At 43.5% G+C, this 27,641-nt stretch overlaps 1 protein-coding gene across 1 annotated transcript in view; it reads right to left on the bottom strand.

Moving 5' to 3' along the window:
- Positions 1 to 27,641, bottom strand: part of CADPS2 (calcium dependent secretion activator 2) — a 506,020-nt gene that overhangs the window by 369,976 nt on the left and 108,403 nt on the right. Inside the window, exons 7-8 of the mRNA XM_068276393.1 lie at positions 12,170 to 12,281; positions 8,034 to 8,173 (exon numbers count right to left, since the gene is read on the bottom strand). Of these exons, the coding sequence (XP_068132494.1) occupies positions 8,034 to 8,173; positions 12,170 to 12,281 (252 nt within the window). The remainder of the gene's footprint in view (positions 1 to 8,033; positions 8,174 to 12,169; positions 12,282 to 27,641) is intronic.

The following is a 27,641-nucleotide window of genomic DNA, read 5'->3' as shown; positions in this document are numbered from 1 at the left end:
GATGCCCCTTCTTCCTTCTGTCCGAGGAAGAAGGGACATCTATACCCATTCGAAACGCATTGTGATAGAAATTAATAAACAAGTAAACAGAACACACTGAGCCTCCGAACATTCACTCTGATAACCTACCCCCAGCGACTATAAGCGCCCACAAAGTGCAAGCAACACTCACAGTTGGAAGCTACATTCCGACTGCACAATCCCCTTCAGTGGGGAGAAATAACATAGGCACCTGCCTCTGTCACTGAGCTGCCACATAGTGCAGTGCTGCTCGGGACAATACAGAGGCAGACCTGGGCTGGTTACCTGTCTGGACGGACCACGGGTTGAGAGGAAGGGGAGAGAAAACCAGGATGCCACAAGTCCTGTCCCCGGCATAGTGGGACGAAACTCTATGAGCTGGTGCAACAGTTTCTGGTAACCAGCAACACTTGCAGATGAGATCTTTCTAGAGGCAGTCAGCCCAATGACACTACACATGCATTGAGCGTTCTATCCAATTTTGTCTGATTGTCTGCCACAGCCGAACAAACTGAATTGGACAGCTGCACCAATACACCAAAACACATCCCTGATTGCTCCATCTTAACCATAGGAGGTGCCCTTCTCTACAACTTCAATTCAAGGAATATTTAGTCCAGGTTTGCTCCACAAGGTTACTTTGGAGGAGGAGAAGGGACATTTTCAGCTTCCCTTTGGTCCCCATGCTCCCCCCCCCCCCCCCCTCAGCTATCCAATTTGCATAGTGGATGAAGGAGTTAATATGGCTAAAACACCTGCACAGCTAAAACATGGATAGCAAAAATATTTATTGTATTATTCTGATGGCTAGCACGGTGGCGTAGTGGTTAGCTCTCTCGCCTTACAGCGCTGGGTCCCTGGTTCGAATCCCAGCCAGGGCACTATCTGCAAAGAGTTTGTATGTTCTCTCCGTGTCTGCGTGGGTTTCCTCCGGGCACTCAGGTTTCCTCCCACATTCCAAAAACATGCGGAAAAGTTAATTGGCTTCCCTAAAAAAAAAATTGGCCCTAGACTACAGTACTTACACTACATAATATAGACATATGGCAATGGTAGGGATTAGATTGTGAGCTCCTTTGAGGGACAGTTAGTGACAAGATATATATATATATATATATAGATATATATATATATATATACACATATACACACACACTGTACAGCGCTGCGTAATATGTCGGCGCTATATAAATACTAAATAATAATAATAATAATAATGGCTAAGCTTTGAGTGTGTGTACCACGTGGTTATACTGCGGTGGAGCATTCCCTTGAAATCTGCCGTATACTAAACATGAGCTAGTACCATTTTGTAAAAAGTTAAAAACTGCTTAACAAAAAGTTAGAGAGCCTCCCTATTTTAATACAATGAAGCGATAATTCTGCAAGATCTTACTGTGCGTCTCTGAGCAGATATGTAGGTTGGTGTGATATTGTTCAGCATTATTCAATTTCTCTTTCACTGTCTGCACAATTTTCCCCAATTATGAGAAAAATGATTGAAAACTTGGGTCTATAAATCAATGTGAAAAACCTACACCATTCAATTTTCATAAAAAAAAAGATAAAATAAAATAAATCTGCCACTTTCGATCGACTTAAATCAATACTTGTCCAAATAAAAAAAAATTATATGACTGCATAATCTGTAAAAACTCTGCAGAAGATTTCAGCACCATATAAATACATAATAATATATTCTTGTCAGTGTTGAAAAGCTGTGATCACACATTTATTACTTTTAGTAGTGGTTAGTGGACCCAAAAACTTTTCCGCAAATTTGGTTAAGGTTTTTCTTGTACTGATCCAATCATACTATGTCAAACAAAAAACATAAAATATTAAAAAAAACATTTGTGGTGCTTACAATGGTACAGTTCCCAGCTAAACTGTTTGTGTGCAAAACAGTGAATGATTTCCAACTAGAAAAGTAAATGGGCTTTAAAATAAAACTGCATTGTTGGCTTTGATTCCCATTTGAAAACAAATGTGGCATATGGACAAAACAAACCAATTTAAAAAACTATAATAAATAGTAAACTTTTTATCAACTGTGTTTCTCCAATAGCCACAATTAACCACTTCACCACTGAGGGGTTTTACCCCCTGACCACCAGAGCAATTTTCACCTTTCAGCGCTCCTTCCATTCATTCGTCTATAACTTTATCATTACTTATCGCAATGAAATGAACTATATCTTGTTTTTTCCGCCACCAATTAGGCTTTCTTTAGGTGGGACATTATGCCAAGAATTATTTTTTTCTAAATGTGTTTTAATGGGAAAATAGGAAAAATGTGGGGAAAAAAAAAATTATTTTTAAGTTTTCGGCCATTATAGTTTTTAAATAATGCATGCTACTGTAATTAAAACCCATGAAATTTATGTGCCCTTTTGTCCCGGTTATAAAACCGTTTAAATTATGTCCCTATCACAATGTTTGGCGCCAATATTTCATTTGGAAATAAAGGTGCATTTTTTTCAGTTTTGCGTCCATCCCTAATTACAAGCCCATAGTTTATAAAGTAACAGTGTTATACCTTCTTGACTTAAATATTTAAAAAGTTCAGTCCCTAAGGTAACTAATTATGTATTTTTTTTAATTGTAAATTTTTGAATTTTTTTTTAATTACAAAAAAAAAAATGGGGAGTGTGGGAGGTAATGAGTTAATTTTTTGTGTAAAAGTCATTTATTTGTATGTGAAAAATGTGTAGGGTGTAGTTTAATATTTGGCCACAAGATGGCCACAGTAACTTTTTGCTTTATTGCGACCTCCAAGCCTCCTTCCGGAAGCTTGGAGGAAGAATAAGGAGGCTGGACACGTGAGTTTCTTCTCACAATGATCGCGCTGCCCATAGGAGAGCAGCGGGTCATTGTGGGGCTTAGATCAACGAACGGGAATGGATTTTCCCGTTCATTGATCTCCGGGCGAGCGGGCGGCGGCGGTTTTACTAGCGGCGGGCGGCGTGTTTACGAGCGGGAGCGCGGACAGCGTCGGGAACGCGGAAAGTACGTGTTTCTCCGTCCCTGGTTTTTAAAGGATGGAAAAAGGGGCGGAGAAATACGTACGCGCGGGGGTAAAGTGGTTAAAAAGGGAATTAAATCTGCAGTAAAATTAGTACGTTTTAGAAGTATAGCTAAAACGTATTACCATAAAAAATATAAATGTGTAAAGTTCCCCCAAAAAATGAAGAAAAGTTTATTTGCAGCAAAACAAGCACTTGGAGACACTGGTGCAAGAGTACCGGATGCCCAGGCAGGTGGGTGCCACAGGGATGACTGCTGTTATGCTTTGGGCCGTTGTTTTTCACAGCTCGCTCCTGCCTGGACACCCAGTCCTCACAGATTAGTATTTGTAAGTGCTTGTCCTGCTGCAAATAAAGCCTAGTACACACTAGCAATTTTGATAGGCCAATCATTGGTCAATTTTACCACCTACATGTAGTATGACCATTTACCTATATAATCTGAATAGAATAGAAAATCTGTTTGGCCCTCATACTACATGGAGGTGGTAAAATTGACCAATCATTGACCAATCAAAATTGCTAGTGTGTACTAGCCTTAAAGGTTGCTTCCTCCGTTTGAGACTGCCTTGAACTTTTTTATTCTAACTACTTACAGTGGGTTGCAAAAGGATTCGGCCCCCTTGAAGTTTTCCACATTTTGTCACATTACTGCCACAAACATGCATCAATTTTATTGGAATTCCACGTGAAAGACCAATACAAAGTGGTTTACATGTGAGAAGTGGATCGAAAATCATACATCATTCCAAACATTTTTTACAAATAAATAACTGCAAAGTGGGGTGTGCGTAATTATTCGGCCCCCTGAGTCAATACTTTGTAGAACCACCTTTTTGCTGCAATTACAGCTGCCAGTCTTTTAGGGTATGTCTCTACCAGCTTTGCAGATCTAGAGACTGAAATCCTTGCCCATTCTTCTGTGCAAAAGAGCTCCAGCTCAGTCAGATTAGATTGACAGCATTTGTGAACAGCAGTTTTCAGATCTTGCCACAGATTCTCGATTGGATTTAAATCTGGACTTTGACTGGGCCATTCTAACACATAGATATGTTCTGTTTTAAACCATTCCATTGTTGCCCTGCCTTTATGTTTAGGGTCATTGTCCTGCTGGAAGGTGAACCTCCGCCCCAGTCTCAAGTCTTTTGCAGTCTCCAATAGGTTTTCTTCCAAGTTTGCCCTGTTTTTGGCTCCATCCATCTTCCCATCAACTCTGACCAGCTTCCCTGTCCGTGCTGAAGAGATGCACCCCCGAGCATGATGCTGCCACCACCATATTTGACAGTGGGGATGGTGTGTTCAGAGTGATGTGCAGTGTTAGTTTTCTGCCACACATAGGGTTTTGCATTTTGGCCAAAAAGTTCAATTTTGGTCTCATCTGACCAGAGCACTGTCACAGGAGCCCTAGTGGCTGGCCGCACTTAGCCTTCTAAACGGTGCCAGCGCACGGATCGTGCAAACTCTGGTCGCAGTCAATGCGCAGGAACCGTTAAGAGTTAGACGCAGACAAACCAGAAGGGAGCCTGTGAGATACGGGTGATTACAACTTCACCCACTGGTTCAGAGTAAACTGCCACCACCGCGGTTACCATGGGACCGTGGAGCCCACTAACTGACTGACTAGTCCTGCGAATAAAACGGTTAAACACACGGTATTTTGTCTAGCCAACAACAAACAAACAGTAGCGTATCTTCAGAGACCCGGGATCAGTTCTGCGTGTGCTGATAAGCAGGGTAGCGGAACAGTGAATGACTTGGAGGAAGTCTTTTATTCACAGCAATATTAATAATTAATATATACAGACAATTATTAAAATCAACAATTATTAAAACAGTAATAGCCAGTATAAAAAATAAAAGAAGGGAGAAAAATACTTAGTTCCTGGAAAGATGTCCTTTTTGTGGGAAAAACAGAGTTCTGGGTTTCAATCAAAGTTCAGACCAGGTGGATGCCAGCATATCCTCAAGCTGGCACCGATGAGTTCAAGATGTTTTCAGGGTGGAGGACACTGAGTTTGGCTCCTCTGCCATTCTTATGCCCCTGATTCAGTAGGAGGGAGTGAGGGCGGGCCCACACACCCCCTTAGGACATGAGATGAGTCCTCCCCTTGTCCTGGGGCCAGAAATCATGCCTTAACCATATATGGGCTCTATCTCACAGAACCGTACAGGTCAGGGCAGATTTACTAATATTTTCAGGTCTGCCTCGATGTACCCAGCAGCCTGATACCAAACATGAGGGGTGGGACCCTTGTGGTATCAGCAGAGCTGAGACAAGGTCCTCCAGCACCCAAGGCTGAGACACCAAAGTGCGCCCCTCCATCCCTCCCACCCCAGCTGTCACACACTGATTGCTATTAGACTAAGAGGGCCACAGGGCCCACAATGTCCCCAACACCTTAATATCTAGTTATCTGGCTTGCAGTCACTGCCATGTATCCCCTTTTCTTATTTATTTCTGCTTCAAACACAATTAGGAATGACAGCTGAATGAATTGTGCGCCCCTTCCTACACTGCGCCCTGAGGCTGGAGCCTCTCCAGCCTATGCCTCGGCCCGGCCCTGGGTATCAGCAGGGCACTTTCTAACTGCCTAACTGGCAGTCTTTCCCTCAGAATGGTCTGAAATTTCTTCAGAACCAGCGCCAGATAGGGCCAAGCCTGCTCTGTTAGTTTGGAGGGTCTGCCAGCCTGGCAACACAGAAAATATGACACATATAGCAGTTTATGGAATATGATCTACATTTGGTATTGATAGCAGGTCATTCCCAGGCAAAGGCTCTTTTGAAGCTGGCAACAGCAAGCCACATGTCAGCTCCCCTGCTGGGGGAAGGAGCCGGGGTGTCTGAGTTTTCCCACTCTAGATTGCTTCTGTCATGGTGCTTGCCACCTCTACCTGATGGATGGGCCATCAGCACAGCTTGAAGCCAGGGACTCTTCTGCAGCAGATTAGGCCCCAGGCTCATTAGCATATCAAAAGAGCCATCCTGCAGGCCCTGCTGATGCTATCTCTCTGCTGAGGAAAGGACTTCAGCTGCCCCTACACACTCAACCCAGATTGTATCGATTTGAAGCGCAATCGATGCAGAGAATCGAGTGCGATCGCTTTTTCCTCACGGGCGGTTACAGGACGCGCGTGCGGCCCCGCAACCGTCCGTGACAAGCACCTTCTTCCAAATGGTTGCTGTGTCCCCCCACATGGCTTGTGGCAAACTGCAAACGGGACTTCTTATGCTTTCTGTTAACAATGCCACTCTTCCATAAAGGCCAACTTTGTACAGTGCATGACTAATAGTTGTCCTATGGACAGTCTCCCACCTGAGCTGTAGATATCTGCAACTCGTCCAGAGTCACCATGGGCCCCTTGACTGCATTTCTGATTAGTGCTCTCCTTGTTTGGCCTGTGAGTTTAGGTGGATGGCTTTGTCTTGGTAGGTTTACAGTTGTGCCATACTCCTTCCATTTCTGAATGATCGCTTGAACAGTGCTCCGTGGGATGTTCAAGGCTTTGGAAATCTTTTTGTAGTCTAAGCCTGCTTTAAATTTCTCAATAACTTTATCCCTGACCTGTCTGGTGTGTTCTTTGGACTTCATGGTGTTGTTGCTCCAAATATTCTCTTTGACAACCTCTGAGGCCCTCACAGAGCAGCTGTATTTGTACTGACATTAGATTACACACAGGTGCACTCTATTTAGTCATTAGCACTCATCAGGCAATGTCTATAGGCAACTGACTGCACTCAGATCAAAGGGGGTCAAATAATTATGCACACCCCACTTTCCAGTTATTTATTTGTAAAAAATGTTTGGAAACATGTATGATTTTCGTTCCACTTCTCATGTGTACACCACTTTGTGTTGGTCTTTCATGTGGAATTCCAATAAAATAGATTCATGTTTGTGGCAGTAATATGACAAAATGTGGAAAACTTCAAGGGGGCCGAATACTTTTGCAACCCACTGTACAAGTGCACATCCATGAGGGACTACTGGTTTGTTTTTCTGACATAAAAAGGATGCCTTGCCAGTGCTCCATCTCCACCCCCTGCAACGGATTACAGTGTAATTACACCATTAAGTGCAGGAGCCCTTCTAACCTTTTTTATAATCCTAGAAAACTCGAATGTACCTGCAAAACTGCTAGTGGCCACTAGGTTATACTATAGGATCAGTCATAAGAATCCAGCAACTGGTGATCGTTACAACACAGCACCGTAAAATTAAGCACACAGCTTTCATTATTTTTCTTAGCACTGTGCAAAAATAAAACCATAGCTGTGGGATAGTAACTGTGATATGCAAATAATACACAAGATAGCTAAACATCTGAGTATGAATCGTGATGCATCTATAAGCCATCAACCAAATCAAAAGACAACATGTATCAGGTTATATGAAAAAAAGAGTGCAGGGTGAGGCTGCTAGTAGAATATCAGCAACACTGCCAATATTTTACTATTGGCCTGGATAATTCTGCTAATAGGATATCAGTAATTTTAAGTTTCATAGCGGTCACCCAAATTCTTGGCACCAGATAAAACAGCCTGGCATTAATGGGCATAAAGAAATGATGTGTATATTCCGAGACTATTTTCAAAAACAAAGTGTCATCATTTGCTTCTTACACATAATAGGCATAGTTCCAAAATGCCCTCGTTACAGAAGGAAGGTCCTCCTTTCCAAACCAAAGTCCTCTTTCTTCCTCCAGTGTCACTTTTTAGGTCTGAACTGTACAAATACATGCATTGGTCTACCAGAGTGTTTATATAGTGCTAAACTTTGTGTTCAGCTGTTAAATCATTGTTCTAGTTCAATCTTAAAGGATCGTTTAAACGATTTAAAACAAGTGATGAGCGAAATCTGAGAACAGTGAAGCATTAACAAAATCAATAAACACTGACAAAAATAACGGAGGATCATTAATAAGTGCTTTTGATTTGTGTTCACACAGTTATTGCTTTTAATGAATCATGTATGACTCCACTAACCCGCTGTGCTTCATATGCGGTGGTTTGTCCATCCTCACAGCCAATTTAATCCTCAGATCAGTGTCTTGGCTGTTTTTTGGAACAGACATCTTATGAAGCTCTGGTAACTTGGAGCTATTTGGTGTTGGTGTCAGTAGTACCTATACAAAAGCAAGATCAAGAAAAGAAACAGTTTTATTAATTTTGTGGCATGTGAATCACTAATCTGTGTAATAGCTTAGCTGCACTGTACAATGTTGGCATGAAAATACTGTAGTTTTATTTTAATATCACCTTACTGGTGAAATACCAATATACAAATGAAACACACCCTCACTGAAAGTTTTAAAGCAGTACTGCACTAAACTCTTGTAGAACACACTATGGGCTTGATTCACAAAGCGGTGCTAACTGTTAGCACGTCTGTGAAAGCCCCCTTAGCACGTCTAAACTACCTTTTTGCGCGCAAAACTTTATGCGCGCAAAACTTTATGCGCATAAAACTTTACGCGCATAAAACTTTACGCGCGTACTGCACAGAGCACAGGGCGCTCCGCGCGAAGTGCCCATTAAAGCCTATGGGACTTAGCGCGCGCATAGGACTTTGCGCGCGTAAAACTTTATATCTGATTGAGAAATCCAGTGCTAACCTACTTAGCACCCTGGTTAGCACGTCTAAAGACTTTAGACGTGCTAAGTAGGTTAGCACCGCTTTGTGAATCAAGCCCTTATCCTTTCAGCCCTTTACTATGTTCAATAAGTGCATTGGGACATTTCTTCAAAGTGAAATGAGAGGTAGGCAGTAGATGTGGAAAATTCTGTGCTAGCAAGTGTCACACTGGCAAGGAATTGACCGTGTACCATAGTCCATAAACCACTATTAAAACTGTATTAGGGCCTGTAAACAGCTCCCTTTTTTTTCATAGTCCAGGCACTCTGGTACGCTTGCACACGTGTTGCTCAAAAGTTACAGAGCCAAGAAATGGCAGTCAGTGACTGGGTTAGTTGTAACCTGCTGGATGTGAATGAGATATTCTCTTGTTTGTGTAATTGTCACAAGTCCATTATTGATCAGCAATCATACCTCTCTATGGGTGCTCCCACAGGTACAAGGGCAGATCAGCAGACAGCAGGAGTATCGATGCCAACAAGTAATCCATCACTACGCCATGGCTTGGTGATAGATTCAATTATTTGGTTCAATCCTCTTGTTGTGTGCTGGCCTAAACTACTTGGTAATTTCCACAAATGCCTGCTCCGGATATCTCTTCCAGCTTGATCTAAGCACATGCTGGAAAGTCGCTGCAATTGTGGTTAATGTCTTATGCTGGGCATACACGGCGCGTCTATGCGCCGGAATCGAGCCAGCAGCTCGATGCCGGCGCGTCACCACTCGTCCGCGCGGATCGATTCCCGCTCGTCCCCGTGGGCACTTTTCTCAGCGCCTAGTTTTTGCCTATTGTCCGCCCGCGGGGATTGAGCCAGGAATCGATCCCCCGCGTGATCGGACATGTCGGAAATTATCAATCGAGCCATCAGTGGCTCGATTGATGAGAAGAATCTGGGCCGTGTATGCCCAGCATTAGATACAGAAGAAGGATTTAGCAGGGCTGATTTTGCCTTGTGAAGCCCCGGGCAGCTTCCTGTAAAATCCCTTTCATGTGTACACATGGCTCAAATGTTTATCAGTAGATTTATGCAGCTAACGCCTGTGACGTTTTAAGACATTTAATGGCAGGATAAGTTATAAGCCACTGGGGAACTTGCAGGGTTTCTTTTGCACGTGCTGAGAAATTTCCACAAATGTTTCCCCTGGGCGACCCTCTGGCATGGCACATAAGCAATATTGGGAAACATCTGTGTTTGAAGCCAAAAAAGATGGCCAGCAGTAATGGGTTCCAGACCAGAAATCAGGTTCTCATTGCAAAGATGTCCTTAAAGGGGTGTTACAATAAGAAACTATGTATTAGATGTACATTTGTCTCTCTGTAAAATGCACTGTAAATGACTTTCATTCTAGCATTGCAGAACTGCCCCTTTTAATGTACTCTGGCCTGGGGTGTAACTAGAGTGGAGGAGCCCCTGTGATTCAAAGGGAGGAGTCAGAGCTGTAGGGGGCCCTATCTTCTAACCTTCCCTTTGATACAGGGCACTATACTTCAGATCAGGCGTTTTTGTGGCTACACTTGTTATGGGTGTGAATATCATGATGGCCACACTTGTTTTATGACCCTTGTGAGACTGGCCCCCTAGGTCCTAAGGGGCACCAAGGGAAGGCAAGGGAGCATTGGGGGGGGGGCATCAAGTTTTACATGGGGGTCACATGAAATTTAGTTACGCCACTGACTCTGGCAGAGTAGAATTATTTACGGTATGTAATCTTGTTGTAGAGATACAAAAATTGAAACTCTGGATTTGACAAAAAAGTGTTAAACAAGTTAAGCTCAAAAAAGGGAAAAAAAAATGAAAAATACTAACACAGGAGGATTTGTCCAATAACCGTTACAGAGAAAAAAATATGGACACTGTTTTTATTTCAATGTGCTTCAAAAGGTACACCCTGACTTATTCTAGCCTATAGGCTGCGAGTTAATAGTAGGTTCAAGGGTTTTGGGGGTTCCTCTTGTTTCTTTATTAGCTCAGTTATAATATTATGGTTTAAGGTATGTCACATGTTTATGGGTGGCATTGGAGGCTGAAGGCAGTGAAGTCACTGCCTATCAGCTGCTCCTGTGCACTGGCCAGGCACATGGATGCATGTCTTCCAACTACCTAAATCTAGGTAGTTGGAAGGCATGCATCTCTTGGAGTTACATCTGAGTGCAGCCACATCCACAATCAAACCTGACATGAGGATTCCTGCTGCCAGTGGGACTACAAAAGCTCAGTGGCTGGAAGATCGATCAGTCATCCATCTAAAAAAGTCTTACAGAACCAACCTGTTCCAGCGTCATCACTGCCATTCAAATCTTCTGCAGGGGAGGCTTTGGAAGTCTTCGGGAGCCAGGGTGCTCCTAAAGATGGGTAAGAGAGCGTACTCCGGCAGGCACAGTACGGAGCCATTCGTCTTCAGGTGCACTTAGGCTCTTGAAGACTTCCGAAGCCTACCAACAGCAACAGAGCAGTCTTCAATCTATCGGTGGGTCGAGGAACCAGTGAGAGGAACGGGAAGGCTCTATAGGACCTAGAGTCTTCCCTCTCCATAGGTCAGTATCATTTGTTTGTTTTAGTTTTTTGAAATTAGCTTCAGGGTTGCTTTAAGGATAGGTGGGGGGTTCATGTAAACGCTGGTGAACAAACGGCTACCAGCATTCTACAGTCACATGACAAGTGGTGCAAAGAGAGAAGTGCTTAACCTGACAGATGCAAATATAATCACACAGAAAGAGTACCTTGAGGCACACGCAAGCAGACAGGCGTTACTTTCTGGACATCAGTTGTACATTTAAAATGTTTTAGGGCTTGTTTCCACTACATGCAGATTGGATGCAGAATGGATGCAGAAAACCGGACCCCAATGAATGCCTATGGGCCTGTTTCCACTAAACGTGATTTTCCTGATGCAGATTTTCCCATAGGCATTCATTGGAGTCAGGTTTTTTGCATCCATTCTGCATCCAATCTGCATGTAGTGGAAACACGCCCTTAGACTAAAAACTATAAATGACTTTTTTTCCTATGCAGCTGTAATTTACAGCAAGTACTTTTAATCTAACACCTTTTACAGGTTTAGAACCTGTGTCAATAGGGAATTCTCAAAATAACTCTCTGGACTTTCACAAAGATGCTGACCTATCAGCCTACTTGTGTGCCACTATTCTGGCAGTTGAATTGTACCACTGAAAGTGTGTGAGGACCAGTCAGCTTGAAGCATGTAGAGGATTATATAAAGGTCAGTCTGCTCCTTAGTATTGCGGCTTGATATAAATAATAATGAAAAAAAAAACTTTTTAACACTACAAAGTAAAAGTACAAAGTACAAAACAAAAGCTATACCCCCCCCCCCCCCCAAAAAAAAAGAAGAGAAAGAAAACCTTTATACTACAAACATTTAAAAAAAATGGCAAACATAAAACAGTATTAGAAGTATGAACTTGTAGTTCTTCAGTCATGGAGTCTGCAAATAAATTAATATCTGAAACTATAAAAGAACTTACCCTTCCAAGCTCTTTGTCTTCAAGAGCCAAAACGCCAGTACTTTCTGTAAAAAGCTTAATTTTAACAATAGGCCGAGGGTGAGTTGTAGTGAAATCCCCCTGGGTTCCCCACCTGTGGAACGGAAGATACATTTGAAACATTACATTTACTAAAATGCAAAATGCATGTTTTCCTAAAACAGATAAGTCTCTGATCTGAATAGTGACAAATACAAGTAGGTGTAATTTCAAACATAATCACTTGGCTTTGCAAACACTGCAGCAGAGGAGATATTTGGGAACTGTTGTAACTACATATAACTATGATAGACAAGGGCATATTCACACTAGAGATAGCCCGAATGGTTTGCCGGCGAACGGTTCCCGGCGAACTTCGGTGGTTCGCGGAGAACTGCAAACTTTTCCAGAAGTTCGAGTCGCCCCCATAGTGCATCATTAGGGTCAACTTTGACCCTCTACATCACAGTCAGCAGGCACATATTAGCCAATCAGGCTACACTCCCTCCTGGAGCCCCACCCCTCCTTATAAAAGGCAGGCAGCGTCAGGCATTGGAATCACTCGTGTGCCTGCAGTAATTAGAGAAGGGAGAGCTGCTGTGTAGAGACCTATAGGGAAAGCTTAGTTAGGCTCTTGTATGCTTCTTAGCTTGCTCCTTGCTGATTCTTATTGCTAAAAAAACACCCCACAAAAGCTCTTTTGAGAGCTAATCTTGTTCTTGTGATCTATTTTGTGTGTGTGTGTGTGTGTGTGTGTGTGTGTGTGTGTCCCATAGACACTTGTGTTGTGTAGCCTTGGTAATTCCTACTGTGTGTGCCACTGCCAGGCCCAGCACATTCAGTGACTACCTGTGTGTGTGACAGGTGCACATTGTAATACCCATCACTGCATATACCGCCTACCTGTTGTTCACAGTGCACCTACCTACCTACGTGAGCGCACGCAGTGTCACTGTGCCTGTCCGGTACTCGTCTGTGTGTGACAGGTGCACATTTGTAATACCCATCACTGCATATACCTACCTGTTCACTTCAGTGCACCCACCTACCTATGTGAGCGCATGCAGGGAGATATTTAATACCACCAGTCACTGTACCTGTTCACGGTACGTGTGTGACAGGTGCACATTTGCAATACCAATCACTGCATATACCTACCTGTTGCGTTCAGTGCACCCACCTACCTACGTGAGCGCATGCAGTGTGATATTTAATACCAACAGTCACTGTACCTGTTCACGGTACGTGTGTGTGTGTGTGTGTGTGTGTGTGTGTGTGTGTGTGTGTGTGTGTGTGTGTGTGTGTGTGTGTGTGTGTGTGTGTGTGTGTGTGTGTGTGTGTGTGACAGCTGCACATTTAATACCCATCGCTGCATTTACCTACTTGTTGTTCAGTGCACCCACCTACTTAACCCTCCTGGCGGTTAGTTGTTTTTGCCAAAAAGGCAAAAATCCTTTTTTTTTAAATTTTTTTTTTTGTTTCATGTAAAGCTACCAGAGTGGTAGCTACATGAAACACCACTAGAGGGCGCATGTGTCCCTCTAGTGCGATCGTCGCTGGCATCAATAGCAAACAGGGGAACGCGTATATAACGCGTTCCCCTGTTTGGCTTCCCCTGTCGCCATGGCGACGATCGGAATGACGTCATGGACGTCAGCCGACGTCCTGACGTCAGACGCCTCCGATCCAGCCCATAGCGCTGCCCGGAACTCATTGGTCCGGGCAGCGCAGGGCTCTGGCGGGGGGGGGGCCCTGTTGCGCCGCTGCGTGCGGGCGATCGCCGCAGAGCGGCGGCGATCAAGCTGTACGCGCGGCTAGCAAAGTGCTAGCTGCGCGTACAGCATTTTAAATGAAGAAAATCGCCTCACCAGGGGCTGAGATATCTTCCTGCGCGGCATAGCCCGAGCTCAGCTCGGGCTTACCGCCAGGAAGGTTAAGTGAGTGCACTTGAAGGCAGAAAAGATGCAGCACTTGCAGAACAAGCTGGCAACTATGCTTTACAATGCACTTAATGGTGATGTCACCGCACAACGGAATAAAGGTACCACTGCCAGTAATCCTTCTCCCATGTCCACGCAGGCAAGGACAGGACGCTCCAGCGATCTCATGGTGATGTCGGACATGCGGACATTCTTTAGTCCAACGCCTCGCCTTAGCCATTCCGCACCCTCCACCAATGCCTGGATCGGCAGGTAGCCGACTACCTGGCCTTAAGTGTGGATGTAGACACTGTGAGCAGCAATGAACCCTTGGACTACTGGGTGCGCAGGCTTGACCTGTGGCCTGAGCTGTCACAATTTGCCATCCAATTTCTGTCTTGTCCTGCCTCAAGCGTCCTGTCAGAAAGGACCTTCAGCACAGCTGGAGGCATTGTCACTGAGAAGAGAAGTTGCCCAAGTCACAAAAGTGTTCAGTACCTCACCTTTATCAAAACGAATGAGGCATTGATCCCGGAGGGCTACTGCCCGCCCCAAGACTAACTCGCTCCCCACACAACCCCTCTGCCCGCAGGCCGCTTGACTGCCTTCTCTGCCATCACCAACAGACTCCAGGACTCCAGGTGGACTCCTGAATTTTTAGGGCCGCTGCTAGCAATAATAATTTTTCTGGTGCATGTACATGCCTGCCTAATTTTTCTGCTGCACTGCAGCTGCAACAACAAAACAAAAAGGCATGTACATGTGCCAATTCCCCTTTGTGATCATTACCTTGCCGCGGTGAAGGGGCTTGTGTATCACAATGAAGCAATGACTGACGGCGATATGACTGAGTAATATAAGGTTGGTGCTTCATTGTGGACAGACCAAATTTGATCAGCGGGACAGTCACTGTTGTTCTGTCATTGAGCTACCTCAGCCTGGCGGCCACATGGGCTGAAAACCGCTATCGCCTGCACTCCCGCCATAGTGCGCATCAGTCCACCACGGCCGTCACTACACAAACAGCTGTTTGCGGTGCGTTACACAGTGAGTTTGGTGTGTCAGTGTGAAGCAGTACTCTAATTACACTCCCTGATTGATGTTTTAAAGCACTTTAGGCCTGCAATTTAGCATTCAATGTGATTTCTGCCTTTAAAACGCTGCTTTGCGTCAAATTCAGATTTTTCCCCGGGACTTTTGGCATCTATCCCACTCATCCATGCAAAAACTCAGATGTTAGACCCCTTAACCTCCTTGGCGGTAACCCCGTGTGTGACACGGGGTAAGCCGCCGGAGGGTGCCGCTCAGGCCCTGCTGGGCCGATTTACTTAATTTTTTTTTTGCTGGACGCAGTTAGCACTTTGCTAGCTGCGCCAGCACCCCGATCGCCGCCGCCGCGCGCCCGATCGCCGCTATCCGGTGCGGCGCCCCCCCAGACCCCGAGCGCTGTCTGGCCAATCAGTGCCAGGCAGCGCCGAGGGGTGGATCGGGTCTCCCAATGACGTCCCGACGTAGCTGACGTCGGTGACGTCATCCCGCCCCGTCGCCATGGCGACGGGGGAAGCCCTCCAGGAAATCCTGTTCTTTGAACGGGATTTCCTGATCGGTGATCGCCGAAGGCGATCGAAGCGGGCGGGGGGATGCCGCTGAGCAGCGGCTATCATGTAGCGAGCCCTCGGCTCGCTACATGATTAAAAAAAAAATTTAAAAAAAAAAACTGCTGCGCTTCCCCCTGGCGGTATTTTTCATACCGCCAAGGGGGTTAAAACATCTTTTCCATCACTTTTGTGGCCAGCATAAGTGTTTCTAGTTTTCAAAGTTCGCCTCCCCATTGAAGTCTATTGCGGTTCGCGAAAGTTCGCACGAACCAAACTTTTGCAGAAGTTCGCGTTCGCTATTCGCGAACCGAGGATCGGAGGTTCGGGCCATCTCTAATTCACACGAATATAAGTAAGCTTGCAAAACTGGCCAGGAAAAATAAAAATATTTGACAAATGCACGCTGCTGCAAATGCTAGTTGATTAATCTTAGCAATAAAAAATCCAGCCTAGTTTTGCAGTATTACATTTTTTTCTCCCCTGATCTCTGATGACCTCTGACCTGGAAGTGCCTCATAAAAATCAGATTCCACATCAGGCCTGGAACCCACTAAAAAGTGCCTATACAATTAATTAGAGTGGAAAAGCTCCCAAAATGCTGCATGTCCTGCAATTGCGATTTCCATAATCGCAATCACTGTAGTGGAATCTGTCCATCCATTTACATTAGCAGAGCGTTTAGGGAAATCGCTAGCGATTGAAAGCGCTCCCTAAATGCTCAGAAAAAGATCTAGTGGGTTCCAGGCCACAGATATAAGTAGCTCCTACAGATTACCCAGCAAGCTCATGCAGCTAGGGTTTCAAGTCAACATTGCCAATAGAAACAGATTAAAGGTTGCCACACCATTACAATTTTTTTTGCTCAAACGAAAAATTAGACAATTAAATAAAGCATAAAAATTTTAACTAATCAAGAGAACAAAGAATTCTTAAGATTCAGACATAAATTACATGTGTATGAAAAGATTGGTCATTTTACCAGAATTAACAGAATTTCCTCAGCATGTCTGAGGAAAACCTCCACCATCTTTTGCAAGTAGTGTTCACAATTTTGGACAAATATATAACTTAGCCTTGAAATCACAAATATGGCATTCATCCAACAATTTCTTTACAATTCTGTCATTACACATCACACACAAACACACCGGGTGGGGAAGTGGTTAGCTCTTGCAGTGCTGGATCCCAGGTTTGAATCCCAGCCAGGGCACTATCTGCACAGAGTTTGTATGTTCTCCATATGTATATGTGCGTTTCCTTCAGCCACTCCGGCTTCATCTTACATCCCAAAAACATACATGTTAATAGATTAAGTTAATGGTCTTCCCTCTAAATTGGCCCTAGACTACATGCACTACACGATACATACATAGACAGATTTTGAGCCCCTCTGAGGGACATACTGTGTACAGCGCTGCAGAAGATGTCAGTGCTACATAAATAATAATATTTTCCCCATTCCCCTTCAAACTTTTCTTTAAAACATTACATCTATTACAATGATGACATTCTTCTTTATTACAGTTTTGTTTAGTTTTACCTTCTACTACTAAAAAAGTTTCATTCATTTTGAATTAAACCATATTATTAATAGGGCTGATCGGAACAGCTGAATTCCGATTTCGTCGAAATTTCGTGTACCGCATGCGAAAACCGAGTTTCGTGTTCCGAGTGCATTTCTATTGAATTAGTGTTAACTTCTGTGGTTAATTGTAAAGCCCCCGTACATGCTATCATCACCAAATTTGGCATGTATGTTAAGCAGAGGAGTAGGAACATGGTAAAAATAATTTTTTGTGAAAAGAGCTTATAGTTTTTGAGCAAATCGATTTCAAAGTTTCATAAGAAAAATGTTTTTTAAACTGTGTAAAATGACACTGCTGCAGAGCAGGTTACTGCATTCCGAGTTCTGTATACATATTGTATACATTTCATGAAAACAGACAGCGTGGGGTCCCCCCTCCCAAGTCTCCGTAACCCCTTGTCCCCCATGCAGGCTGGGATAGCCAGAATGCGGAGTCCCGGCCACGTGGGGCTTCGCACCCTGAGCTATACCAGCCCGCATGGTCCATGGTATGGGGGGGCTCTGGAGGAGAGGGGCGGCCAACCTCCCCCTCTCCCCCAGAACCCTTGTCCAATACATGGACAAGGGGCTCTTCCCCACCTCCGGTGCCCCAGGAGGAGGTGGGGGCCGCCGACGTCCTGGGGGGTTCATGGTGCCATCCGGGGTTCCCCTTTAACAAGCGGACCCCGGAAGCCGCCCCCTCCCCAGGAGAAATGAGTATAGGGGTACACGGTACCCCTTACCCATTTCAGCAGAGTTAAAAAAAAGAAATAAAAACACGACAATGAAAAAAGTCCTTTATTGTTCTAAATTAACCAGGGATACTTACCTTGCGATAATCTCACGCCAGTAACCTCAGGAGTGGTCCCACGCCAGTATCCTCTTATGACATCCCACCTCCCTCCCACACTGACGAACTCCCACCACTGAATGGTCACAGTCAGCCTCTGCATCTGTATAGCAGAGGCTGAGAACACGAAAATTTTGCCTTTAAAACAAGAAATTTCGGCAAACAGTGATGAAATCAAAATGGCCACTGGGAAATCCCCAATCGCTGGAGGCCACACTAGAGTGGCGAAACCAGTGATTTTTCACATAGATGGTGGGTCCAGGTGACCAGAGCAGGAGGTGCCCTAATCCCCTGGACCCACCCATTCATGTGAAATAATGTGTATTCTGACACTCTGAGGTGGCCTCCAGGGAATGGGGATTCCCCAGCAGCCATTTTGTTTATGACACTGTTTGCCGAAAATTCTTGTTTTAGCAAACAATTTTCGTGTTTCTAGCTTATGCAATACAGATTGCAGAGGCTGTCTACAGCCATTCATCCCCAGGAGTTCTGCAGGATCGGCAGGTGCGCGGGATCTCCTAAGAGGATAGAGGGGGGCACAGCGCAGGAAGGTGGGAAAGTGGGCACAGAGCGGCGGGGAGAGGGGGAAGCCTCCCCTCCCTCACCTAGGGCCCCCACCTGTGCACTCCCCCCCACCTCCAGAATTCCAGCCAGCCAGCGGAACGGCTTACCGAGAGCGATAGCTCTGTGTGCCGCTGGTCTGGTATTCTGCACCGACACTGTCCAATCACGCTCTCGCAGTACTTCCTGTGAGAGCGTAATTGGACAATGCAATGCAGGAGACCAGACCAGCAGCGGCACACAGAGCTCTTCTCTCGGTAAGTGATTCCCGCTCGCTGCCAAGTTTCCAAGTTTAGGTAGGCAGGTATATAGGTGTCCCCAGTATAGATATACCCAGGTCTATAGGTGTCCCCAGTTTAGGTAGGCAGGTCACCAGTTAGTGGGGGCCCCCATGCTGGAAGGGGGGGCAGTGGGCACAGAGTGACGGGGAGGAGTGGAAGCCTTCCCCCCTCCCTCACCTAGGGTCAACCTTCCGTGCTCCCCCTCCAAAATTGCAGCCAGCAGCGGCAGCGAGCTGGAATCACTTACCGAGAGAAGAGCTCTGTGTGCCGCTGCTGGTCTGGTCTCCTGCATTGCATTGTCCAATTACGCTCTCACAGGAAGTACTGCGAGAGCGTGATTGGACAGTGTCAGTGCAGAATACCAGACCAGCGGCACACAGAGCTATCGCTCTCGGTAAGCCGTTCCGCTGGCTGGCTGAAATTCTGGAGGTGGGGGGGATTGCACAAGGGGGGGCCCTAGGTGAGGGAGGGGAGGCTTCCCCCCCTCCCCGCCGCTCTGTGCCCACTTTCCCACCTTCCTGCGCTGTGCCCCCCTCTATTCTCTTAGGAGGTCCCGCGCACCTGCCGATCCTGCAGAACTCCTGGGGATGAAGGCTGTAGACAGCCTCTACAATCTGTATTGCATAAACTAGAAACACGAAAATTGTTTGCTAAAACAAGAATTTTCGGCAAACAGTGTCATAAACAAAATGGCTGCTGGGGAATCCCCGTTCCCCGGAGGCCACCTCAGAGTGTCAGAATACACGTTATTTCACATGAATGGGTGGGTCCAGGGGATTAGGGCACCTCCTGCTCTGGTCACCTGGACCCACCATCTATGTGAAAAATCACTGGTTTCGCCACTCTAGTGTGGCCTCCAGCGATCGGGGATTTCCCAGTGGCCATTTTGATTGCATCACTGTTTGCCGAAATTTCTTGTTTTAAAGGCAAAATTTTCGTGTTCTCAGCCTCTGCTATACAGATGCAGAGGCTGACTGTGACCATTCAGTGGTGGGAGTTAGTCAGTGTGGGAGGGTGGTGAGATGTTCTAAGAGGATACTGGCGTGGGACCACTCCTGAGGTTACTGGCGTGAGATTATCGCAAGGTAAGTATCCCTGGTTAATTTAGAACAATAAAGGACTTTTTTCGTTGTCGTGTTTTTATTTCTTTTTTTAACTCTGCTGAAATGGGTAAGGGGTACCGTGTACCCCTATACTCATTTCTCCTGGGGAGGGGGCGGCTTCCGGGGTCCGCTTGTTAAAGGGGAACCCCGGATGGCACCATGAACCCCCCAGGACGTCGGCGGCCCCCACCTCCTCCTGGGGCACCGGAGGTGGGGAAGAGCCCCTTGTCCATGTATTGGACAAGGGCTCTGGGGGAGAGGGGGAGGTTGGTCGCCCCTCTCCTCCAGAGCCCCCCCATACCATGGACCATGCGGGCTGGTATAGCTCAGGCTGCGAAGCCCCACGTGGCCGGGGCTCCGCATTCTGGCTATCCCAGCCTGCATGGGGGACAAGGGGTTAAAGAGGCTTGGGAGGGGGGACCCCACGCTGTCTGTTTTCATGAAATGTATACAATATGTATACAGAACTCGGAATGCAGTAACCTGCTCTGCAGCAGTGTCATTTTACACAGTTTAAAAATCATTTTTCCTATGAAACTTTAAAATCGTTTATTTCAAAAACTATAAACTCTTTTCACAAAATTTTTTTTTACCATGTTCCTACTCATCTGCTTAATATACATGCCAAATTTGGTGATGATAGCATGTAAGGGGGCTTCACAATTCACCACGGAATTTAGCACAATTGACTTCAATGTAAACACGAATTCGGTACTCGGAATTGCAGAATTTTCGAGTTTTGAGTGCTTACTCGGAACTGCCAAATTCCGATGGCAAACTCGAAATTCGGAATCCGAGAGCTCAGCCCTAATTATTAACCATACAATTTTTGTGTTGAAGAACGGTCATACAACTTAACACACCCTATTCAATTTCTGGACAAAATAATTTGATTTTCCAACCCCTTCTGATCAACAATTCAAGAAAAAACGGCAATTACGATCTAATTTCTTGAATCTAGTATCTTTAAAATTGTATTACCATTTAAATCAATACTGGGTACTGAATAAATAATATAAGTAGTAAACAAGTTCTTTACTTACATGAACCATAAATGAGAAAGGTGTAATGTGGTGAAAATACACATTTTTAATTACAGCGCCAATTAAAAACAAATGAAAATAATTTTTATTGAAGAGGAAAAATCTCTATTTGAGAACGGTTAAAAGTAATCTGAACTGAACATTTGAAAAAAAAATGTATTAAGGGGCGTGTTAATTAATTTGTAATAAAATACAAGCCAGGTAGCAGCTTTAAAAAAAAGTCACCTCTCTGAACCACCTTGGATTTCCCTTTCCTGAGCCAAAAAGTTCTATTTACTTGGAATTTGGTCCTTACCACTTAATAGGTGTGGCCAGAATATAACATAATATGTTGAGGAGTCTACATTTTTGTTACACAGAAATGAAGCACAAAACGGGTCAAATATTTTTTTTTCAAAGCTACAACCTCACATGAGGTCTGGCTTGACATAAAGCACACTTTTTAGGCCTGGGGCCCACTACAGATCGCCAACGCTAAGCCTTTTTGCTAGCATTTGCTACAGAAATTTCCGGAGCTATTTGTCCAGCGATTGGAAGCGCTGTATAATCTACTGCCTGTGATCATAAAGAGCTTCAATTTGCATTTTTTTTCTTAATCTTGTTCAAATGTGATTATGTAGTGCTGTTATCGCTTCTATTAAAACGTAACAGCTTCAAAAATGCTTCAGGACCTGTGATTGCAATTTGGCCAAATTGAAATCACTCCTGTGGGATCACCACCACTGACTTTCAACAGTCTAGCACTTCTTGGGATCACCAGCAATTCCAAAGTGCATCTGAAAGCACTCTAGTGGGCCTCATGCACAACATTTCTCCATAGACTTAAGCGGATGATCAGACCTGAAGGCACAATCCAGAAACCACATTGTCAACTGACAAACCTGCATAAATGGATTCATGTGCCTGAGCACTTGAATCCGTGACTATAGGGAGAGGTGACTATGCAGTAACTTATAGCAAAGATAAAACAATAATATTCAGGCCATCTACATGCTGCTCAGTGGATTCCCCTTTCCCTCGACAGCAGTCATCCTGAAACTGTCCACTTTTAGCATACCAAACAAAGGTTGCCCAAGTTTTTCATACATACATAGTCCAGAATATGTTCACATTGCAGCAATTGTCTTGTTTGGCTCTTGCAGAAAGTGTTAGTTAAAGAGAGACTGAAGCGGAAAAAAAATGATGATATTGTATGTGTAGCACAGCTAAGAAATAAAACATTAAGATCAGATACATCAGTGTATTTGTTTCCAGTACAGGAAGAGTTGAGAAACTCCAGTTGTTATCTCTATACAAACAAGCCATTAAGCTCTCCGACTAAGTTAGTTGTGAAGAGGGCTGTTATCTGACTTTTATTATCTCAACTGTTCCTGGACTATTTACTTTTCCTCTGCTAGAGGAGAGGTCATTACTTCACAGACTCCTCTGAAAGACTCATTTTTGAATGCTGAGTGTTGTATAATCTGCACATATTATAGAATGATGCAATGTTAGAAAAAACACTATATACCTGAAAATAAAAGTATGAGAATATTTTCTTTGCTGCTAATCTTCTAGTAATTATTCATAGTACACAACCAATTCACTATATCATATATTTTTTTCGCTTCAGTGTCTCTTTAAGTAAATTGTCAATAGAGGATTATACATTAGTTATGAAATATAAGCAAACATTCACATGAGACTTCTCCTCAATTATTCTGATTACCATACTAAAAGTGGCTTTGAAGAAACATTTATTATAAATTAATAAAATCATTCTTCAGTTACAACTGTGTTAGTATATGTTATTTTTCCAAATTACCACAATGTGGCACTGGTTGCTCACAAGTTTCAGTGTTTGCTTATTTTTCTTGGCTCTTTCTAACTAAGTGAAGGTGAAACTCCGCTCTATACCTCTATCAGCCGACAGTGCAGGAAAACGGGTAGCTCACACCCAGGAGTCCGTATAGTGAAGGTGAGATCCGAACTATGTAGATTGAATAATGACTTTATTAGATTAGAAACATCTCAATCCAGGACACCACATGCTGACATGTTTCGGACGTGACACCGTCCTTAATCGTAGCATAGGTACAAAATAGCGGGAGGGCCCCTTTATAGAAAAAGAGACACACCCGATATCAAGTGCTCAAAAAACCCAGCCATCAAAGGGGAGTGTACATAAAACCGAGGGAACACCCTCACATAGCAAAATATAAAATCAATTGATTTAAATACATACAATATTGGATGGTATAATATACGGCAGCAATGCACAATATCAGATAGAAAAAGGAAAAAACAGATATATATATAAATATGTGTAATGAAGCAGACCTAGACAGGGACAGTACACCCTAGACCGTAAGTTGTGAACCCTAGGTGACATGATTCAAATCCCATCTTGCATCGAGACCCTTGGGGACACGTGTCCCCAATTGAAAGATCCAAAAAGCCTCTCGAGTGAGAAGGCGCTTGTAAACATCACTGCCTCTAGGGGGCCTCATTATGCGTTCTATACCTTGGAATGAAAAAGAGGACATGTCCCCAGAGTGGACCGATCTAAAATGTTTGGCCACATTGGAAACTTCCAAAGTTAGCCAGCCCGCGCCCCTGTAATGTTCACCTACTCGTTGCCTTAGATGTCGGGTAGTGCATCCCACATACTGTAAATGACACTTAGAGCATGAAATCAAATAGATAAACTTAGTATTACAGTTGATATATTGGTTCATAGGGAAATTCCTACCATTAGAAAAAGAAGTAATGTAACGTGTAAGTTGATGAACTATGCAAGAATTGCAGGTAGAAAAGTTACACTTATATGATCACACGGTAGTCAACCAGCACAACTTACGGTCTAGGGTGTACTGTCCCTGTCTAGGTCTGCTTCATTACACATATTTATTTATATATATTTATATATATATATATATATATATATATATATATATATATATATATATATTTTTTTTTCCTTTTTCTATCTGATATTGTGCATTGCTGCCGTATATTATACCATCCAATATTGTATGTATTTAAATCAATTTTGTTTTTTTACATATTGATTTTATATTTTGCTATGTGAGGGGTGTTCCCTGTGTCTTTTTCTATAAAGGGGCCCTCCTGCTATTTTGTACCTATGCCACGATTAAGGAAGGTGTCACGTCCGAAACATGTCAGCATGTGGTGTCCTGGATTGAGATGTTTCTAATCTAATAGTCATTATTCAATCGACATAGTGCGGATCTCACCTTCACTATACGCTCTTTCTAACTATATGGTTTTTTTTGTTTGTTTTTTTTTAAATAGGGGGTGTGGGGACAAAGCAGTAAATTATTTCTTAAAAGGTAAAAATACATTTTTACATGGAATCATTAAAGATTTTTGTGTAAATCATTTACTCAGCTCTCATAGGAAATTTAGTAAATAAACTGACATCAATTCAATTTAACCAATTAGGGATGGCCGGCTCTGGCCCCCATTAAGGACCAGAGCCTATTTTTTTTTTCATTTTGCTGGTGTAATCACTGTGATTGGCTCACAGGGATCACCTGGTAAGTAGACAATACAACTAGCTGTTATAGAGATGCAGATGCAATGTAGATTCTAAAAACCGCAGTACCAAGGGGGTTAATCCAAGGTTTTTAAAAATGGCAACATACAGTAAATACTGTATATTCAAACTAAAAGAGCGCTGGTGAATTTGTTCTAATAACTTTATTTTTCTATGTATATACACACATTGCATTTAAGAAAGTTTACCTAAAACAATATGAATTCCTCAACCACTACCCCACATACAAACAGATTCTGAGGAAGACAAGTGGACTTGTCGAAACATGTCAATCTGAGGTTTGGAGGGGTGCCCCAAAGACTCTCATGGTACCTAGGTTGGATTTTGTGGCTGTCGCTGAGTAATAAATACATTTACGCTATAGTGTCCGGAAAAAACAAAGTGGAACGCACAGCGTGTACACTTCCTTTCTCAGTGAGAAAGGACTCCAGGGTAAGCCGAACCATCGCGAGAACTGTAAGAAGCCGGGTGAGTGACGTCACACCCGGAAGAACGCACGGAGGAACATCGCTTGTCCGCGAGGTATTGCGCTGGTCCCGCTGGACGCACAGTTGCGGCTACAATCCGCATATCAGCGGAGGCGTGAGGCCAGGACGATAGATTGCACCATCATCTGGAAGGAGTGAGTAATATGGAGTAATACTGAGGAACTGATGCTCACAACCTTAAGGGACAGTGATCCCCATATCGTAAGCTGTTAGCTGGTTGTCTCTCTATATGCACAGTTTGTTCGTATACATTTGGAAAAGTGATAGTGGAATCAACCATTGATTTTTACCCACAAGTTCTATATAAAACCTGGCACACACGTGCATGCACGTACTCATATATATATATTTTTTTTTGCATATATACATTTTTAGAACACCGCATAACTCCCACGTATGTATGTGTGGTGTGGTTTGTATGTGGGGTAGTGGTTGAGGAATTCATATTGTTTTAGGTAAACTTTCTTAAATGCAATGTGTGTATATACATAGAAAAATAAAGTTATTAGAACAAATTCACCAGCGCTCTTTTAGTTTGAATATATAGTGCTTGAATTTACCAGTGGGTCAGGGGGCTCATCACTGGATTAAAGTAGCTGCAGGTGGGAGGATTGTGGAATAACTGAATTACGTCAGGCAGCGCCATCTAGTTCATTCAAATACAGTAAATACTGGTAGATTAACTGTAAAAGATGAGTGTCTTTAATAGTAGGGAGCAAGGTGAACACCAAATCCCATTTTAGGTGCCATTCAATTAACAAAAAAATAATTTATTTCCTCCCACTGCTGTATTTATGCCCACCACAATCTCTGTGGCTTAAACAAAGCCAATTAGTTTACTAAATTATTCAATAGAGAAAGCCAAAGGCTTCTTTTAAGAAGTAAGAAAACGTCCATCATGATTGCCAGCAACCACAGAAGAGATAAATTCCCATATCAATAGTGCATTCACAGATAATTTATAAATGTATCACTTTCAGTGTTCTCCCAGTAGGTTCATTAATGGCTAAACCTAACAAGCTTCTCGTGAAGTATGACTATGTAGCTAGAAATATGCACTGAAAATGAGATCCGCCACGGCTCCAAGTAATGCTCAGTTATTTAATAGTACATAGAGTGGGTTCTTCTAAAGGTTATCTATGACAACTCTTAAAGGGAAGGTCCAAGCAAAAAAAAAAAAATGAGTTTCACTTACCTGGGGCTTCTACCAGCCCCATGTAGCCATCCTGTGCCCTCGTAGTCACTCACTGCTGCTCCAGTCCCCCGCTGGCAGCTTTCTGACCTCGGAGGTCAGGGCTACATTGCATACATTTTTACGCATTCCAGCTAGTGCAGGAACAAAAATGTACGCGTTGCACCACTAACGCGTAAAAATGTATGTGTTAATGTTCCTGCACTAGCGGGAATGTGTAAAAATGTACGCAATTCGGCCCTGACCTCCGAGGTCAGAAAGCTGCCAGCAGTGGACTGGAGCAGCAGTGAGTGACTACGAGGGCACAGGATGGCTGCATGGGGCTGGTAGAAGCCCCAGGTAAGTAAAACTCATTTTTTTTTTTTGCTTGGACCTTCCCTTTAAGCAAAAGGTCACCAGCTCAGCTGGTGCTCACAGCTTAAAAACGTATAGACCCATTTTTTTTTAAAAATGCCCTGTCCATCAGCTAGAAGTTAATTGAGCATGTTTTAGAACATACACATAGTTTTTAGTTCATATAATAGTTTAAAATAATAATGAAAAAGCAAGGCCGTTCTCAATTTTCCCACTGTATATGAACAGACTGTATATACATGCATCATCTGACCTCCTGATGAACATATGGCAGGAAATCTATTTTTCATGCATGCTCATATTAGATAAACATGCATGTCTGCAAGTACAACTAATAGCTGACATTATTCTTAGCGCAATTAAACATCTACTGGGGGGGGGGGTAAACCCAGTAAAAAAAAAATTAAATATGAAACGGCAAAAGAACTGGCTAATTTCTTTTGAAGGCATAATTTACACGTCACTGAAGCAAATTTATAAAATTGCTACTTTCAGGACATTATCATATTGACTCCTAATTAATTATCTAAAGTAATCCCTCTAGAATGTAAGCCTTTGCCAGGGCCTTCCCTTTTGTATCATACTTGATTGTGCACTCTGCCCACACACAGAATAACATGAACTTGTTGTATTGGGACTACAACTCCAGTGTAAGATCTGGCGCTGTGTATCTTCTTGCTTATTACCTGTATTGTGTTGTCTGTCACCTGTTATTTTTGTGTAACCTTATTTATTGTCCAGCGCTGCATAATATGTTGGTGCTATATATAAATCCAATGAATATTAATAATACTGAAATGTCTCTTCTTCCCACTAGATATAGCAGAAACTTTTCTGCATTGTTCACACAGCTTAAATCAATCTGAAAATTCTGATACAGCAACATCTTGTCAATTAGCTTCTAAATTTGGCCATTCACTTACAGAATTCCATCCAGTGTTTCAAAACAATCAATTCCTTTAA

Source organism: Hyperolius riggenbachi, chromosome 3 (assembly GCF_040937935.1).
Source record: "Hyperolius riggenbachi isolate aHypRig1 chromosome 3, aHypRig1.pri, whole genome shotgun sequence".
Classification (NCBI taxonomy): Eukaryota; Metazoa; Chordata; class Amphibia; order Anura; family Hyperoliidae; genus Hyperolius; species Hyperolius riggenbachi.
Note: the sequence above shows the minus strand (reverse complement) of the source record. Positions and strands in the feature narration are given on the sequence as shown.